The 18,410-nt window shown below is 49.4% G+C and overlaps 1 protein-coding gene across 1 annotated transcript in view; it reads left to right on the plus strand.

The window, feature by feature from the left end:
- The window catches only part of Gas7 (growth arrest specific 7), a 231,524-nt gene that overhangs the window by 195,542 nt on the left and 17,572 nt on the right, over positions 1 to 18,410 (plus strand). The window contains exons 5-8 of the mRNA XM_027427111.2: positions 4,193 to 4,246; positions 12,783 to 12,872; positions 14,724 to 14,839; positions 18,218 to 18,292. Coding sequence (XP_027282912.1) covers positions 4,193 to 4,246; positions 12,783 to 12,872; positions 14,724 to 14,839; positions 18,218 to 18,292 — 335 coding nt within the window. The remainder of the gene's footprint in view (positions 1 to 4,192; positions 4,247 to 12,782; positions 12,873 to 14,723; positions 14,840 to 18,217; positions 18,293 to 18,410) is intronic.

The following is an 18,410-nucleotide window of genomic DNA, read 5'->3' on the forward strand; positions in this document are numbered from 1 at the left end:
GGGGGGCAGAAGAATGGGGCTGAAGGGGTCTGCATGACCCGCCATGTGGAGCTCAGGTTTATGCCAACAGTGTTGGGAACTAAAGAGGGTTTTCTCATAGCAAATCCCCTGCCAAAGTCACAGGATCCATGAGATCTTTGGAAGGGGGTGTGCTAAAAAGACATTTGGAAAAGGGGCTGTTGGGCCCCTCATGAAGTCACTCACAGCTAAGCAAGTTGTGTGTCCTTGGTGACAAAAGAGTTGCTTGGGTACAGTCAGGACACTGGGATGTGAAAGTGGCAGTTCAGCCAAAGTGGAGGAGAATCAGGCAAGCAATGCACAAATCAGGATCGCCGAGTCTCTAGTTCAAGGCTAGCCTGGGCTACGGAGTGAGCTCTGGATCCAGAAAAAAAAAAAAAACTTACAAAAGAAGAATTCTTTGGAATAATAGGCAAAGGGCAAATTGTGAAAGCATCTACTGTAGGGATCTTTACATTTATGAAAACCGGGGGCCTTCTGTGACAAAGTGCCATGGACCTCTCATGTCCATGTTCATGACTGGCCTCATCCTGCCTCGACACCTCCACCCTTTACCTAAGCCAAAATTCCTGACTTATTGCTCCAAATCACAAGTTCTCAACCTGTGGGTCACATCCATCAGAATCTCCCATAGTCTTAGGAACCCCCAACCATAAGTTTCTTCTTGTTGCTACTTCATAACTGTAACTTTGCTACTGAGTGGTATCTCAGTTCCTAAGACTATTGGAAATTTGTGTTTTCTGATGGTCATGATCCACAGGTTGGGAACCACTGCTCTAAATACAAGTCTTTCTAATTATAAATCAAAGGGGAAAGATACCAAAGTACCGTTACCACACCCAAGAAAACACCAGCACGAAGACATCATCATATACACGCCACAGTTCAGTTCTCCAGTGAACCCTAAAATGCCTTTATAGATGCTTTTCCCACAGTCCACTTAAGTGTTTGACATGAAGGTGTTGATTACTGTCTCTTTAGGCTCTATCCCTATTTTTGTCTGTCTGTCTGTCCATCTACCTCTTTCTCAAACACAGCTTTGTTGAGATGCAACTAATTACTATGTGGTTCCATCATTTAGAATACAGTCTGGGGCTACAGTGATCAGTTCCCAGTCCTGTGGGGAAAAAAAGAGAGGGAAAGAGAGGGAGGGAACAGGGGAGGGGGGGTTGTGCCAACCGTGCAATTCATTGATGGTTTTTAGTGCAGCCATAGCTGTGCATCCTTCATCACAATGAACTTTAGAGAATTTGCATTACTGCTTAGCCTCCCCCAAGTCATGGGCTGTTACTAGCCTACTTTCTGACTCCAGGCTGTCTTTTTATGGTGTTTTATCTGCAGGAAGGCCAGCTGTGCGTGGTCCTCGGTGGCTGATTGCTTTCACTGTGGATGTTTTTGATGTCTGTGTTGAGTGTGCTCAACTTTCATTCCTGCGGCTGAATAGTACGCCATGATATGGCCAGTTTTGTCATCTCACTTGCTTCGATCTCTTTGTCTAGACTGATGCCCCAGGGTTTTTCTTTAGCCTGCCCTCACACTGACTTCTAGTTCATGTTTTGAAGACTCCAGGGCACTGTCTTGTAGGCCGACCTACATTCTTAATCTGTTCGCTTTCTTGTGCTTAGACCCAAGCTTGAGGTTTGACAGGAGCTCTGTATGGGGTGAGCTGACTGCTGCCAGTGGCACCCCTGGGGAGACACACTCGAAGGTCTGTGCCCTGCTGGGGAGGCTCCGGGTCACTGTAATAACTACTAGATAAATTTCATTCATTTCCCTATTTGATTGGTCAGTAACCTGCGGGACACCAGTGTGATACTATGTGACTGTCCTGCCTCAAGAGAGTCTTCTCTGTTTTTTGTATCTGTGACAATCACAGTCTAAACCCCTTTGACACTGAGATTTCCAGGTGGTGAAGTCTGCATACATTTTCGTGGGTGTTCTTCTGGAATGGCATGTTCCCTCTGCCCACTGTGGAGTGAGTCCATTGTGGTCATTATTGAGCTCTGGTGTCCTCCACCACTGTGGCCTATGGGGGGGTCATCTTTAGACCAGATCCTTTGCCTTTTTGTTGCACCTCCATCATTATTGAAATTCTCTTGTATTTGTGGCACAGTAAGATGCTGTGTTTCTGGGAACCCCCATTCCTCTCAGTGGGGAATAACAAAAGCCACCACTAGAGGGCGACACCTGTAGGGCTTCTTGCCTCTTAGTCCCTCACAGCTCCAGTAACAACAGCAACCATATACAGACTATGACCAAGGCTACTAGCCCCTTGGCTGCCCACGGCCAATCCAGGACTGCAGTAGGCACACAAGGATGGTGTGTGTCACCGTAATATTGGTCCCTAACAGAGAGATTTGCGAAGAAGAAAATCTAGCCGTGAGGCGGGACTGCCCCTTTCTTGGCAGGTTTGGGCTTGGCCAGTGTCTCTGTGTGGAAGAACCATGGAGGGACCTTGTGCCTACCTTTTCTTGATGACTGGCACCCAGGGCTCTTTTAATGAATGTCCCAGAGGGGAAATGGTAGCTTGGAAGGATATAAGCCAGGCCGGGTGGATATGGTAGTACCTTAAAAATACATATAGAAGCTATAGTTGGTCACAAGCTTGACATCACTCCATAGCCTGTCAGGGAGGCAGAGGAGCTGCTGTCAGCAGAGGTGCCTGGATGGAGTGATGGAAGCTGGTCAGATCAGTGTGCCTCCAATGAAGTCTCCAGCTGCTCTAGGCAGGGGCTGCCTAGAGCTGTGTGAGAACCAGTGACCATGGTCCATTTTACAGATGGACAACCCTAAGTTCCCAGAGAGTCAGTTCCATGGCCTTCATCTCAAAAGTTAGTCACCCATGAAATGGATGCTCCTTAAGGTTGCTTTTCACCAAGACCTTCAGGGTGTGTGTTTTCTCTGAACAGGTTCTTTATCTGCCAGAGCAAGGCAGTAAGGCTGTACACGGGGAGGGTCTGTGGTGAGCTTCTTTTGTCCTGGCTTGCTAATGGCTTCCTGAGGCAGGAGAAACCTACTTTCAGGTGCCACCTTGCCAGGGTCCAGGGCTATGTGGCTTGAAGATGGGTGAAATCATCTGGCTTCCCTGAGGCTCACTGGTAAAACCCAGAAATACACAAAGTGGTCACCCATAGTGCCTCAAGGGAGCTGTTTTCAAGGGACCCAAGATAAGTGGGATCCCAGGATTCTGTCTGGGGAGCCATGGAATTGAATCCTGAGCGTGACTGCTAACATCTCAAGACTGAACATTGTCTCATGTCAAATGTGGCCTTTTAGCCTGGCGTTGGTGGCACACACCTTTAATCCCAGCACTCAGGAGGCAGAGGCAGGCGGATCTCTATGAGTTCGAGGCCAGCCTGGTCTCCAGAGCGAGTGCCAGGATAGGCTCCAAAGCTACACAGAGAAACCCTGTCTCGGAAAAAAAAAAAAAAAAAAAAAAAAAAAAGTGGCCTTTTTTTAAAGCTGGCCATTCTTGGCCATCTCCACCAACACAGTCATGGGACTCACCTGTGGGTACAGAGGTCATCAGGACTCCAGTTTTCTTTCTGACAGTGGGGACAGTACAAAAAGTCGCTCTGAAAGCATACTCTGCTTGTGAGAAACTACTGTGACTCTCAGGCGCTGGCACAGTGGCGCATTGCCAAGGTGGAGGAGCAGCGCCCTGTGCTCATTCCATGAGCATTCACCATTTGGTATTACGGACTCGGAGGGGTTCAGAATGAGATGTCATTGTGCTGAGTCTTCTGTGCTGGGGGGTGGGGGGGTGGCCTACAATCTTCCTTAACTCTCTGTTCCCCTGCCATTCCACTCTTCTGCTTTGGCACCGTGGTCTGGTTACCAGCAGAGGGCAGCGGAGGGGTTAACTTCCCCTAAATCCCAGTTGGAAAGGAGAGGAGGGGAGACCTGGTTTGCTGCGGTTCCCTGGAGCCTGAACTCAGCCTTCCTCCTCTTTGCCTGGAGCCTGAGCATTCTGGAGCAGCTTGGGCTCTAAGATGCACTTGCCTGCCCTGGCCCAGAATATGGTGACTCAGGAGTTAACAGCAGGCTGACACCCTGAACTTCCCCATCTCAGGGTTCTTAACCAATCCCTCCACCCACCTGGGGAACGGGAATGGGGAAAAAAATGTCCAACATGGAGAACAGCTTTGATGATGTGTCTCACCTCTCTCCCCAGAACCTGGGATCCTCGTCGCCAGGCAAAAAACAGAGCAAGGAGAACACCATCACAGTAAGTGGCTCACTGTTGGTGGGGAGGGCTCCCAGGCTGGGGCTTTGGGCCACAACTGGGCTGTTGCCATGGTAACGTGGACCGCCAACCAGAATCGATGCTCACTAGGAAATAGAGAAGTTCCAGCCAAAGCTTGGGTTTAGCTAAAGTTGCCCCATCCCCTCCCTCTGTCAATTTCCCATTTCGCTTACTCTTCCTGGTGAAGGGTTAGAGGGCAGGAGGCTGTAAGGAGGCAGATGTTGTTTCTGTGTGGTGGGCAGGAGAAGGTGCTTGTGGGAGAGTGAGTTGAAGGGGGTGGAGTGTGCTGTGTGCAGAGATGTGACATGGAAATTACAGTCACTGCAGGGCTGCTTTTGTGCAGGGAAACTTCTGGAAGATGTCAAAGTTAAAAGCAAGAAACAGCTCCCTACAAATAGCATTTCTGGGAGTCCCTGATGAGAAGCTCCTGTCCAAATCCTCAGGGATCTCCCAGTGCCAGCCAGATACCTGTGTGGGGATGGAATATGAGCCCCAACTCCTCCCTTCCAACTCCATGGTGCCCTGGCACTGGGACATCCTGCCCTCTACTCTAAGGAGGGAGCTGCCTAGATTCTTAGCCAACAAGCCAGAGTTAAGAGGTGAGGTCTATGCAAATTTGCTCTCCTGGCACGAATATGGAAGAGACACAGGTAGGGACTTTCTGTCTTTTGCTCCTTGTCATCCTGTTCTGAGCTGCTCTGACCACCTCTGCAAAGATAAAACGTGAGCGGGTGCATTGCTGTGGTTGCCCATGTGGACCATCTTGCTTTGTTGGGAAGAGAGAGTCAAACAAACAGTAATACCAGCCATAATACCTGTCAATACCTTGCTGCCCACTCAGTACACACCAGGACTGCTTTCAGGGGCTCTGTTTGCTTTCTGCTATGTGAGTTGTGGTTAACAGAATCAACCCTCCAGAGTGACCAAACACCTGGACTCTGAAGCCAGAATATCACGTATGTCACTCACAAAGCTGTGCCGAAGTTTGAGCAAGTTTCCCATCCTCTGCTGGTGCCTATTTCTACAGAGTAAGAAAGCAAGGGTTTCAGCGATAAGGGAGTGGGATGAATTGGTCCATAACTGTAAAGCACCTAGAACAGCGTCTGGCACTCACTTTGTGCTCAATATGCATTAGAGTGATCACACTGTAAATAGATGAGGAAAACTGGGGCTCAAAGTGGTGCCATGTCCAAGCTCACCTAGCTAGGAAGCTTCAAGATTCAAAAACTCAGCTCTTGCCCACTGGTAGTACCCTTCCTGAGATGACTACGTGGGTCTCCTGGAAATTGGGCAGGGCAGCTCAGCCTGCTGCAACCCTGCAGCAGCCACAACTTCTCTTTCTAGAGAACCTAAAGGAACCTGGCAGGGTATTGCCAGCCTAGGTTCAGGCTCTGGAGGACATGGTCCCTATCTTCACAGTGCTGCTAAACGCTCCAGAAAGCTGAAGCAAGATAACTTCTCAGAGCCCCAGAGATGGGGAGAAAGGGAGAAGAGAAAATAAGAGGAAGACATATTTTCACATTCTAGAAAAAACGTTGGAAGTGAAGAGTGACAGGCAGTGTTGCACTGGCTAGTTGTCTCAAAGGTACACCATGACAGATCTCAGCCACAGAGTCAGGCCACTGCTGGGTCCTTGCAGTCAGAGAGCTTCTGAGTTTGGCCCTGAGCTTGGTACCAGATGACACACCTTGTCATTCCTGCCTGGTTCTTCCCTCTGGCCTATATCAGCACATCTTACAAGATGATCTGCAGCAGGCAGCGCGTAGTCAAGGCTCCTGAGACACTGTGTAAGGTGTGGATTCCTGAAAACATCTGTAGTTGGTCTTTCTGGGGGCAAGGGCAGAAAACTACATTTCTCTCAATACTTCTAGAGGTTTGATGTAAATATGCACACCTTGGAGAACTGTTACTGGGAAAACTGAGCAAAGGAGGGAATGGCTACAGGTCACACAGCAAGTGAGAAAGAAAACCAGGGACTGGAATCCAGGTTTCCGTACTGCCAACCTGGGTCTTGCGCATGTACCTCTTGGAAAATCTAACCCCTCATCACTTCAGGCTAAAGACCTGAACCACCCTTTCCACACGTGGTACCCTGTTTCCATATCCCATCCCCTAGCTCCAAGTTCAAACTCAGTAGAGCTCAGCTCATCTTTAGGGGATGGGTCTTCCCTGTTCCCAGAAGGCTGAAAAACCTGCTTCCTGATCTCAGGGAATACAGGAATGTGGTGACCAGTTTCTACACTTTCCGACCTGGGAGGCAGCCGTTGCCAGACCCTGCCAGTCAGGGTGCATGTCCTCAGTCAAGGAGCAAGGAATGAGCTGCTTCTGAAGTTTGGTGGCTCGGAGCTAGTTTAGAAGAGCAGGCACATGGGTCCCCTGGCAGCAGTGGCAGGGCCGACAGCCATGCCTGGGTCTCATTCCTGCTGTCAGAAGTGCTGGGCTGACAGGTGAGGGCTGGGCACAGTTTGATTGGAAGTGACAGGCACTAATGGCTGCTCACTGCCCTAAGCACAAACTTGACACATCAAGTGGATTCCAGTAATGATGACAGGGAAGGCACTAGGCACAATCTCCTGGGAGGAGGAATTAGAGGACCTTGTGGCCCTCTGCTTGGATGTCCAATATAAGCTGTCTGGAGGCATGGCATCTTGGGAGGGAGTTAGTGGCTGGAGGAGAGCTGGGAGGGGGTCCTTTCCTGTTTTCTCACTTTCCCAGGTCAGGGTCACACAGAGTTCTTAGCCCTAGCCTGGGTTACCAAACTATGTAACCCTAATCCTGACAGCTGGAAGGAGACTGACTGTCATCCTGCCCCTGGACACAGACTATGCTGCCCTACAATGAGAGCAGGTGCCCCACCTCCCACATCAGCCCCTCAGGTGGGTCATACGTGTGTTCTTCATCCCTGTGGCTCAGCCAGATGCCTTACCAGCTGCTGCCCCCTTTGTCCCTTCAGTGAATGTCCAGGAACAACCCTCATGATCCTGCAGAGTGCCTCAGCAGGAAGAGTCCCATCCATTGGGGTGGGGCAGGGGTGTTTCTCCATGTGACTGTGGCTGAGACTGAGACTGGTGGTCCCTAAAGGAGACAGTAGAAGTGTTCACACCACACACACACACACACACACACACACACACTGACAAGCACACCCCTCTTCTGCTTCCTGCTCAACAAACATCTTTGGCTTGAGCTACACTTTGCACCAGCTACACTGAACAAGTCAAGTGTGACAGGGCTTAGGATCCTAGTCGGGACCTAGAGTCCTAGTCTGGATTCAGGCCATGGCTCTACTACTACATATCAGCTTTGTGATCTGGGTTAAATTACTTAACCTCTCTGTGCTTCGGTGCCTTGCATGGACTGCATGAGTTCACACATGGTAAGACTCATGACATGGTCAGTGCTTGCTGATCATAAAGTAGATCCCGGGCTGTCTGCTGTGCAGCAACAAGAGGGACCGAGGCTCCCACTTCTCCCTGCATGCTTTGGGGGAGGCACATCTTTCCTCAGGGTGCAGCTGTACATTCCTAGCAACTGCCTGGAAATCACCAGAAGGGAAAAGGAATTGAGGTATCTATGGAGAAAGGCATGTCCCACTTTCTCCTCCTGGAGTACTATGGCCTTGCTAATGGAGCCTTGTGGTTCAGGGACACAAGAACCTGACTGTGAGGCCTGAAGGTCACAGAGGGGAAGGGTCAGCATGAAAATGATGGGCCAGTACTTGGGAGACCAGCCTTGCACCCTCTTGTTCCACTCTAGCTGTATGACAGTCGCCCGTCAGCCTCTGTGCCTCGGTTTCCTCCCCTGTGCATGTTTGCCCCACTGTTGCAGATGGGCGTTTTTTGCTCTGATTGCCTACTGGGCATGATTTCATTATACTGCACTCACAGCACCCTCTACTGCTGAAGCCTCCGGCTCTCCGGAAACCATTCATCTCCCTTCTCATAACCCAGTGTGCAGTGACACACCTTCTTCAGTCAGGCCAGGCTCCTCATGTTCTCACCTTGGCTGTGCTGGTATTTGGGGTCAAGGGCAGTCCTGAGCCTCTCCCTCCTGGGGCCATAGTCATATTCTTTCACCTCTCCTAACTGTGCAGCCTCCAACATGTGGGTCTGGGAACACACTCAGAGAGCACCGTTCTATCCACGCCATGCTTGCACTAGACACTTGGTGGCTGACTTCCTTTAGCACAGACATCTGGGTACATCTGCCAGAGCTCCTCTTGCTTCTGAGCCAAACTCAGCATGCATGTGTGTGAACACACACACACACACACACACACACACACACACACAGAGAGAGAGGGGGGCTCCTTCCTTCCTTAAATACCCTTTCCTCTCCCAGCCTATTTGCCTAGATCCTCCTCAAGTACCACTTCATCTAAGAGTCATCCCAGCATCCCCAGCCCTTCCTGTGCCCTCGGCATCCCATGTCTATCCTAATGAGAGATTTATCCTAAGAACCATCATCCCTAACCTCTTGAGAACAGATGCTGTACCTCAGACCTAGTTCCCAGTCACTGCAATAAGGAAGCTTTGTTGAATATCCAGCATTTGCCTGATATGCAGGAGCAAGGAAAACCCTGGGATAGGATGGCCTCCATCCCTTCACCTGCCCTCATGGGCAAGCTGTCAGCAAAAAAGGGAAGATAAAAAAAAAAGCCATTGGAAGTACAACACAGACCTGTGTGTGTCGGGTGCTGGGAGGACCAAGCATAGCAGGAAAACCCAGGTGGCACATGCCTTGAAGGAGCTAGCTGGTAAACATTCAGCTCTGCCACCAGCCTAACCTGGATTTGAACACTTGCCATCTGATTTCCTAAGTGTTGTGCACTTCTCTACCTGACCACCAGAGGGGGAGAGAGGCTCTGAGGATTCTGGGGAAGTTACAATGGGCTAAACCAAACCAGAAGTGACAGGTACCCCAGGACTCCTGACCAGGGCATCCAAGAACCAATATCCACAGAGTGGCAGAGGCATCAAGAGTCTGCAGGTTCTCACATCTCCCAGATTCTCTCCCACCTAGCCCCCATCCTTCCATGGCTGTTCTGGGACCACTTGAGGGGCCCTGGCCTCCTAAACCCCAAACCTGCTAGTCCCTGCTGTAGGCATCACTCTGGAAGGCACTATGAGGTGGAAAAGAACCCTGGGGTTCATTATTCTGTCTTCCATAGGTGGGTTCAAGCCTTCCTTGGGTGGCACTCCATCCCTACAGCCTGGCTTGCAAATGCTGCTTCTAGCTTGTCTTTGGCATCACCTAAGAGCCAGGCTCCACCCAGAGCTTCTGATCATACACTCAGGCTAGGTCCACCCATTTGTCTTAACATCCCCTGCCCCAGGTGACTTGGAGACACGTTACACCATGGCTCTAGGACAAAGGAGGAGTTGAATAGGACATAATCAAGTCCTAGCCCTCCTGGAGACCTTCTGGGGTCAGCCTTGGAGCCAGCTGAGGATAGCCATTGGAGGGGATTCCTGTTGCTCTCTCCCCTTTGGACTAATAGAGTCTATCTTCTCTTCCTGGACATCCTGGGTAGACAGGACCATCCTTTCTCTTGGTGTGGGTCCTTTCAGGAAGGATGCTGAACATAGCTAAACGAGACCAGTTTTCTACTTGCCCTGACCCACCATCGGCCAAGCCATTTAGGAAAAGCTTCTTCCTTTGTGGCTAAGGCCAAGAGAAGACTGAGGAAAAGGTAGATCATGAGGTTCCTTAGAAGTCAGTACCATGACCCCTAGCTGCAGGTCCGCATCTGTGAATTCAGCCAGCTGAACATCCCACCAACTGCAGGTTGAAAACTGTGCCTGTACTCAATTGCACAACCTTTTCCTTGCTATTATTCCCTAAACAATACAGTAGAACAACTATTGAGCTTGAATTATTATTATAAGTCTACAGATGGCAGGAGGGTCTGTGTTTGTTATATGCAAATACTGTGCCAGTTTACATAAGGAAGCTTGGCATCTGTAAATTTTGCCATCCATGTGAGGCCTGAAACTGGTGCCCACCCTTCCACCCCCCAGATACTGAAGGGTAACTGCACCTTAAATCTGTGGATTCCGTGATTCTTTATTTATTTTCATGGGTGTGTTTGTGTGTGCATGGTTGTATGTAGAGATCGGGGGGAAGATGTGTCATTTCCTGTCACTCTCAGCCTGATTTCCTTGAGGTAGTCTCTCACTAAACATGGAGCTAGGCTGGCAGCCAGAAAGCTCCCGGCAATCATCCTGTCTCTGAGCCTCATGCAGCCATGCCTGACTTAGCACCGGGGTTCTAGGGATTTGAACTCAGACACTCATGCATACACAGCAAGCATTCTTACCCACAGAGACACCTCCCCAGCCCTGCTCTGTGATTCTTAGTGCCTGATTACTTTATGTTGGAAATCTTAAATCATTAAATTACATTAAAGCTTTCATGAAGCAAAATAAAGGAGACTCTCATCACCAACATGGCTGGAATGAAAAAAGATTGGAGGCTTAGCCTCCATACCCTGTTTTCATGATGGTACCAAGCATCACCAGTGGGAGGCTGTCGAGGTCCCTAAAGTAGGTTCAGATCAGGACACCTCACAAAAGAAAGGGAGTTCAGCCTCGAGCAAGAGCTTGGAGAGACCCTTTCCTGAGGCTGGATGTGAGATGTTACCAGCTCTTCTCCCATCCAGCCCCTAACAGCAGCTGTAGGCCAGAACTCCACACTGTTGTTCTCCAGGGTACTGTGACTTTCTTGGCCTCTTCCCTCAAGCCATCATGCATCTCCCCAAAGGAACCCCACTTTATCCCACCCATGCCAATGCCCAGGAGCAGGCCTTTCCCTTCTGGCTAGCACTTCTGGGTCTCCTCACCCAGGCCTGTGAGGGCAGCTGCTGCTCATGGCAGCTGGCAGGCAGGCAGGACAATTCATGACTGACATAAGTTCTGCCCTGAAGTCAGAGGTCCCAGGCTCTGATTCAGCTGACAAAGGAGTTTGCCGGTTGTACACGGTGTTTTGTTTTAGTTTTAAACTCTGAAATAATTGCCATCACTGAGACATTTGACGTGAAAACCCCTGGAATCAGCTCATAGTCTAGCGACATGGAGCAGAAATCTGAGCTGCCCATGAGATATGTGTCCACGTCCTATAGACCCTGCCCAAGGAGGCACGGGCTCCTGCCCTAGTTGTAGATTCTGTCACAAGGGTACATAGCTGTTTGCATGGCCCTCCTAGGTCACAGTTTGAGGGCAATCTGCCACCCCCCCTGGTAGGGGGGGTCCTGATCCATTCTTCCTTTCAGCACCAGGACAGCCCACTTTGGCAGATGCCTGTTCTGTGAGGAGAGGTCAAAGGAGGACGCTGTGGTGTGGGGCTGGGGAGAGTTGAAGCCACACCAACAAAAGTAGCGGCAAAGCCACTCCCACAAAGTGGGGACAGATAGGAAGGACCCCAAACACGGCTGGAAGGAACAATAGCTATAATGGCCCAGAAACTTCCACACCACACCCTCCATCACAAGGGCCAGCCCCAAGCCTGCATCATGCGTTTAAACTGTGCATATTCCTACCACAGGCATCTCAGTAAAACCTCTCACTCCCGACCCTCAGGTGCTTCTAAGTCAGCCCTCTCCTTGGCTCTTCTTAGAAGCTAATTAGGGTGCTAGCCTCTGGCTTCCAGAAAGATCCCACACAGGATATACCAGACACGCAGATATTACCCCTCTTCTTCTTACAGATGGAGCACAATGTGATAAACTATTCTATGAGTTGCCTGCTGTGCACCCAGACCCACTCAGCACTTCACAGTGCACCCTGGAACTTTTGCTTATCAGTATGGGTGAACTCTATTGCTGTACCACTGATTTGTTTTTCATGTATGTATTCATTGTACATGGTACTGTGTCCTAGGTCATTATCCTACCAGGACATACTGTGTATTGAGCTAATCTTCCCATGCTCCCTGACCTTCTTCCTTCCTCTCCCTCCCAATAGTAGCCATGTTTGACTTCTGCCTTTGTTCATAAATACACACAACCTCTGCAGGTGCCTTTTGTGTGTGATACAGATCTCTTTGTCTAACCTAGGGCGGCTTTGAATTCTTCAGCCTTCTACCTCTCCTTCCTGGGAGTGGCAAGTGACACCACCCCTCCTGACACATCTCATTTCTTTAATTAAGAATTCCCCTCCTGTTGGACAGTGCAGTTCTGGTCCGGCCCTTTGCCGCATAGATAGCATGCAGTGGCAACCAAGCACGCACATCTCTGCACACATGGGCAGATCTGTAGCAGTCTCTCAGAAGCACCATTGCTGGGTTGCAGGACCCAGGCATTTACAAATGTGATAGATTCCATTACACTCCCACCAGAGAGGTTTCCCTCATTGTAGCCTCTAGGATGGGTGTGAGGGCCTGTTGCCTCTTACCTGATGTACTCAGTGGTGGCTGGAGCATGAGTACATTCCACCAAAGTGGCCCTGGGGAGGCCTCCTTTGTGCTCTCCCCACTTGATCCTGCAGTGACAGTGTTCTCTTTCCCATTCTGTGCCCTGCAGATAAACTGTGTGACGTTCCCCCACCCAGACACAATGCCTGAACAGCAGCTGCTCAAGCCAACTGAATGGAGCTATTGTGACTACTTCTGGGTAAGTGCTGCCTCAGTCTCCCTCCACTGCAACCCCTTCAGCAATGTACACCTGGGAAGAGTGGAAAGGCCCTACCTTGTTGAAGCCTCAAGGTATGGTGTCCAGTGTGGCATCTCAGACAGGACTTTCCTAGATTATAGATCATCCTGGTAGTCCCAGGGAATGTGTGATTTTCCTGCACAGTAACATGGAAACCACAACCAGATTGCCAGGAAGATGAAAGATAATTCCCTCCAGGGCCGGATGGAGGCAGGAGACTAGAATTACTTTTAATAAAGAAATCTGAGCTCCAGGCCTGCTCAACACCACTGTGAGTAGCCTTGGGCATATGCTCTGCCCCTTTGATTGTTGCTTTTCCCGAATGAATCATGAGGAGGTTGGATGCAGACAGGGATGTATAAACAGTCTCTTTCCATATCCTCAGCTCTCAAGAGCTTGTATATTGCTTAGTGGGTACAGAGTTGTCTGTTGCAAGATGAGAAGTTTCTGCAGGTGTTGGATGTCAGAATGTCACCACCTCAGTCTCAATACACTTAGTGTCACTAAACTGTATGTGCACTTAGAAATGATAGCAGCAATAAATCTCACATTGTGTTTATTTTCCCGCCATTAAAATGGTGCCTTAATGTACATGTAAAGTCCCACACCTAAAAAATGCCAGAGCCAACTCAGAGTACTTGTGTTTTGAAGTTACAATGACACTGACCCTTCTGCAGTCATAGTGGTGAGTGTTCACACCAGCCTTACCATCTATGGAAAATACTAAATCTCTACAAGGAACTTTCAGGAAGCCCCTAAGGAACAACCAATAAATGAAACCCCTTCCCACCATGGCACAGAATAGATTGTCTGCCTTATTTTTAGATTTGCTAAATACTAGCCCAAAGTCCTTTTTCTTTCTCCCAAATCATGCACCCATTAGAAAGCACTCGAAGGTTCCTGCTTGCCCCGTAGAGCGGTGCCTGCTACTCCAGCTGTCCTGCTTGTAAGATAGAGAGATCTGCAGAGGACATGAAAGCTTTGGGGGCTGGAGAGAGAGAGAGAGTGAGAGAGAGAGAGAGAGAGAGAGAGAGAGAGAGAGAGAGAGAGTGTCATATGGGCAGTAAGTAGATGGAAAGATTCTGTAGGTCTAAAGGAAGTTGTGTCTTTGCTGTCTGTAGTAGGGGGGGTATTGAAGAGTTTTAAAGGAAAATTGGGTGGGACCTGCTCTGTGTGTATTCAGATGGGAATGGAGGGTGAGAGGTGAATGAGCGGACCAGGATGAATGGTGATAGCAGCAGAAATAATGAGTGGCTGCCATTTGTGCAGAAGTCTTCCTTGGGGCTCTAGGGACCAGGACATGTCCTAGAGAGGAGATGAGGAACTTGTGGAGCTGGGCAGAGCATGTGATCCTGCCCACTGTTCATCCTGGGGAGCCACTCTAGCCCTTCTTTGGCTAGTTTGGGTTATATTGAGACAGCATGACAAAGAAGACCTGGAAGGTCATGCTCCTCTTCTTGTTTATGACAAGGGACAGCTTCAAATGAGGGTAAAGGAGTAAAGTGGAGAGAGAGTGGGGAGGAGTGGAAACTGTGACAAATAGGACATATGTCCATGGGTAGCAGCTACTCCACTCTAGCCTCTTGTTGCATAGGGCCTATGCAGGTATCAAGGATACTAGGCTTCCAGGATCTAATGCAAAACGTGTGTGTGTGTGTGTGTGTGTGTGTGTGTGTGTGTGTGTGTGTGTGTGTGTGTGTCCCTCCCTCTCTCCCTCCATTCTGTAAGCTTCAGAGGCTCCCTGGTCTAATCTGGAAGGGATCTAGAGATGCAGCCCACTTCCCGATGACTTGGTCTTTTGTTTCTTTATAGGCAGATAAGAAGGACCCACAAGGCAATGGTACGGTGGCTGGGTTTGAACTACTGCTGCAGAAGCAACTGAAAGGCAAGCAGATGCAGAAGGAGATGTCCGAGTTCATCCGGGAAAGGTGAGACCAAGGCCCAAGCAGTCCTGGAGCTGGCTACAGGGCCCACTCTGAGCCCTGGACCCCAGGGGAGTGGATGGATGGTCATGCTTAGCCCTGGGAAAAAACGTGGCCAACAAATGTGTGGTGTAGCATGGAAAATGTTTCTAAAGATTTGAAACAATATCCAAAAATATTCATACCCTTTGTACTCCTAATCCCAGCATTTGGGAGTTGAAAGACTGTCAGGAATCCAGCACTCAGGAGGTAGAGACAGGTGGATCTCTGTGTGTTCAAGACCAGTCTGGTCTACAGAGAGAGTTCCAGGACACCCAAGGCTGTTTTATAGAGAAACCTGGTCTCAGAAAAAAAAAAAAAAAAAAAAAAAAAAAAAAAAAAAAGGTCAGGAGTTCAAGGTCAACCTCAGTGTGTAACAGGTTTATGACTTGTCTGAGCTACTTGAGGTCTCTCTCTCCCCTTCTCTCTCTCTCTCTCTCTCTCTCTCTCTCTCTCTCCTCTCTCTCTCTCTCTCTCTCTCCATATTGGGAGAGGGAGGAGAGAGAAGAGAGGGAGGGACACACACACACACACACACACACACACACACACACACACACACACACACACGTTTTGCATTAGATCCTGGAAGCCTAGTATCTCTTGATACCTGCATAGCCCCTATACAACAAGAGGCTAGAGTGGAGTAGCTGCTACCCATGGATGGGGTATGTGTCCTATTTGTCACAGTTTCCATTCCTCTCCACTGTACTCCTTTACCCTCATTTGAAGCTGTCCCTTGTCATAATCAAGAAGAGGAACATGATCTTCCAAGTCTTCTTTTTTTTCTTGAGACAAAGTCTCACTGTGTAACCCTGATTGACCTGGAACTCACTATGGAGACCAGTCTGGCCTCGGACTCAGAGATCCACCTGCCTCTGCCTCCTGAGTACTGGAACTAGAAGTATGTGCTACTCCTGGCCTTCCAGGCCATCTCTTAATTAAAACTGTTTCCCAGGCCAAGAGATATAGAACCATCCTTCCACCCCACCCCTACCTCTATGGATTCTAATAGCCCTGTGTCTGAAGAGCTTGGGTCATAGATAAAGAAGTAATACATTGAGCTCATGGAAAGCATGAAGAGCTGCAGAGAAGTCCCCTCTCCATCTTTCTCCTCTCTGTCTCTCTTGTTTATATTGCAGCATAACCTGCATGCCCGTGCACAAACGCACCTGTACACCATCACACCTGCTCACACACACATCTGCGTACCCACACATTCTAGCCTCTACATGCTCTAACACCTAAATATCTGTGTACCTACACAGCCATGAATCAAATCCCCACACAAATATACACCTGGGCACCTGGACTCACACACGCCCCTACATCTTACCCCTATCCCTATATCCCTGTATGCCTATACACCCATGGCCCCATGTGACTGCATACCTGTGTACCTGCATGTCTGCATGCCCACACACCTGTACACTCACACATCCATCACACCTACATATCCAAGTGTCTGCACACCCACATCCCTGTGCACAGGCAGCTGCACAGCCACACACCTGTACACTCACACACCTTTATGTACACACGCCTGCACATGTATGCTTCTGCACACCCGCATGCCTGTGCATCCATACCTGCATACATGTGCACACATCTACACATTGGTATACTTGCACACACACATACACATACCTGTACATCTACACACCACACACCTGCATACTTACACACCCATACATCTGTATACCCACACACCTGCACGCACACACACCCCCCATCAACACATTTTTTTTCACAAAGCATATACACAGCTTTCCAGCCAGAGTTTCCAAGACTTGCTGGAAATATTCATGGCAAATAACAAAGATCTTTTAAAAGTATTTCTTCATTATAACACTAGTAATCGGGTAATAATGCTCTGGCGTTTTTAAAGCCCGTTTTTCCTTAGGAGGCCCATTTTCCATTTGTATAATCAAATCTTTATTTTATGACCCATTAAACTAGTAGGAAATTGGAAGGCTGCTTTGTTCAGATGCAAGAAAACAGAAGCATAAAACAGAAAAATAGGAAGCAATAGGAGCTGAAGCCTCAATATGCATATGGTTTACACTCATAACAATGTCCTGTTGGCAAATGAATGGTTTCTGTCATCTCCGGCCACTGAGGTCTCTGGGAGCCAGCAGAGGGAATTCAAATCCCTGGAACGTTTCTCAGCCCACATATGGAGCTCTTGGGAAGCCTATCAGAGACAGGAGAGCCAGGCTGCAGGGCTGGGACTTGTGGGTTTGCTGGGCTGAGGGAAGTGGGCAGGAGGTAGAGATGACACAGGCTGCCTCACAGCAGAGGCTCAGGAGGCAGATGGCGTGTGCACCTCCTTCTCCTGGCACTCACACTTGGCCTTGTGGCATGATGAGATCTGCTTTCTGGAGATCTTGGCCCCAGGTTGAAGTTGCATGGTAGGGGTCTACGTAATTGGGAATGGAGGCAAAGACAGGACGAAGATGGGTTAGTGTGAAACCCAGGAGCTTTCAGACAGGCTCCAGTCAGAAGTGAGGGGTGAGCATTTGTGCAGAGGCTGCAGCAGGTCCTCATGATCATCCTCTACGACCCCTGCATCCTTTGGGCTTTAGCACCCTAGCAGGTGGGAAACACATGCTGCAACTCTATGTCCCAGGACGCCTCTGTTCACTAAATAAAGGTGGAAAGACTGTCTAGGGTCCTGCCTTCAGATCACCTCTGTTGTCAAAGCACAACTCTGCCTCCCACCATGGCCCCAAGAGCCTCCTAGGACATGAACGTGCTGTTGACTGCCCACGGAATGTGGATATGCCTAGCTGTACAGAATATGCTCCAGAGAGTTGCCTTGGAGGTGTGTGGAAGGTTTTTCCCTCCCGGGAAATCCAATGGGATTGCAGCTCTGGACCCTACCTGGTTTCCATGGGAACAATTGCACCCTTGGCAATGCTTGGCGATTGAAGGCATTGTGGGTGGGAGAGTGGAGGAAGATGTTCTCTTCTTGCTTCTGTGGGCTGAGGCCATCTGGGAGTGTGTGAACCTGATTTTAAGGGATGGAAAGGTTGGGCACATCCTGGGCATCCCTGGGAGCTGTCACAAGCGTCTCTTGTTCCTGGAAGACTCTCATGTCCAACCTTGTGCTTGGAGTGGTGAAGATAACATCTGTCAGAAGTGGGAAGCAGAGTCCAAACCATACCTTTATTCAATAGTTGCCACTCTTGGCTCCTCCTCTGTCAGCAGAGCAGCGAGACCACATGCTCTGGAACTCATATGTCCAGAGGGTCTCTTCACAAGACCAGGGCATGACAGGGTGCAGTGGATCCAAGCCATGATCTATATTGCCGAGAAGATATACCAGGTTTTCTCTCTTTGCAGGATAAAGATTGAAGAGGAATATGCAAAGAACCTGGCTAAGCTCTCTCAGAACTCCTTGGCTGCCCAGGAGGAAGGGTGAGTTGGCAGGAAAGTGGTGAGGGTGGGAAGGATGAAGGGACACAGAGGGAGGGAGGGATCCTTACTCATATATCAGCAATACTGCTCACTTGGGATGGAGAGATTTCTGTAGGAC

This window comes from Cricetulus griseus, chromosome 7 (genome assembly GCF_003668045.3).
Source record: "Cricetulus griseus strain 17A/GY chromosome 7, alternate assembly CriGri-PICRH-1.0, whole genome shotgun sequence".
NCBI classification, from domain to species: domain Eukaryota; kingdom Metazoa; phylum Chordata; class Mammalia; order Rodentia; family Cricetidae; genus Cricetulus; species Cricetulus griseus.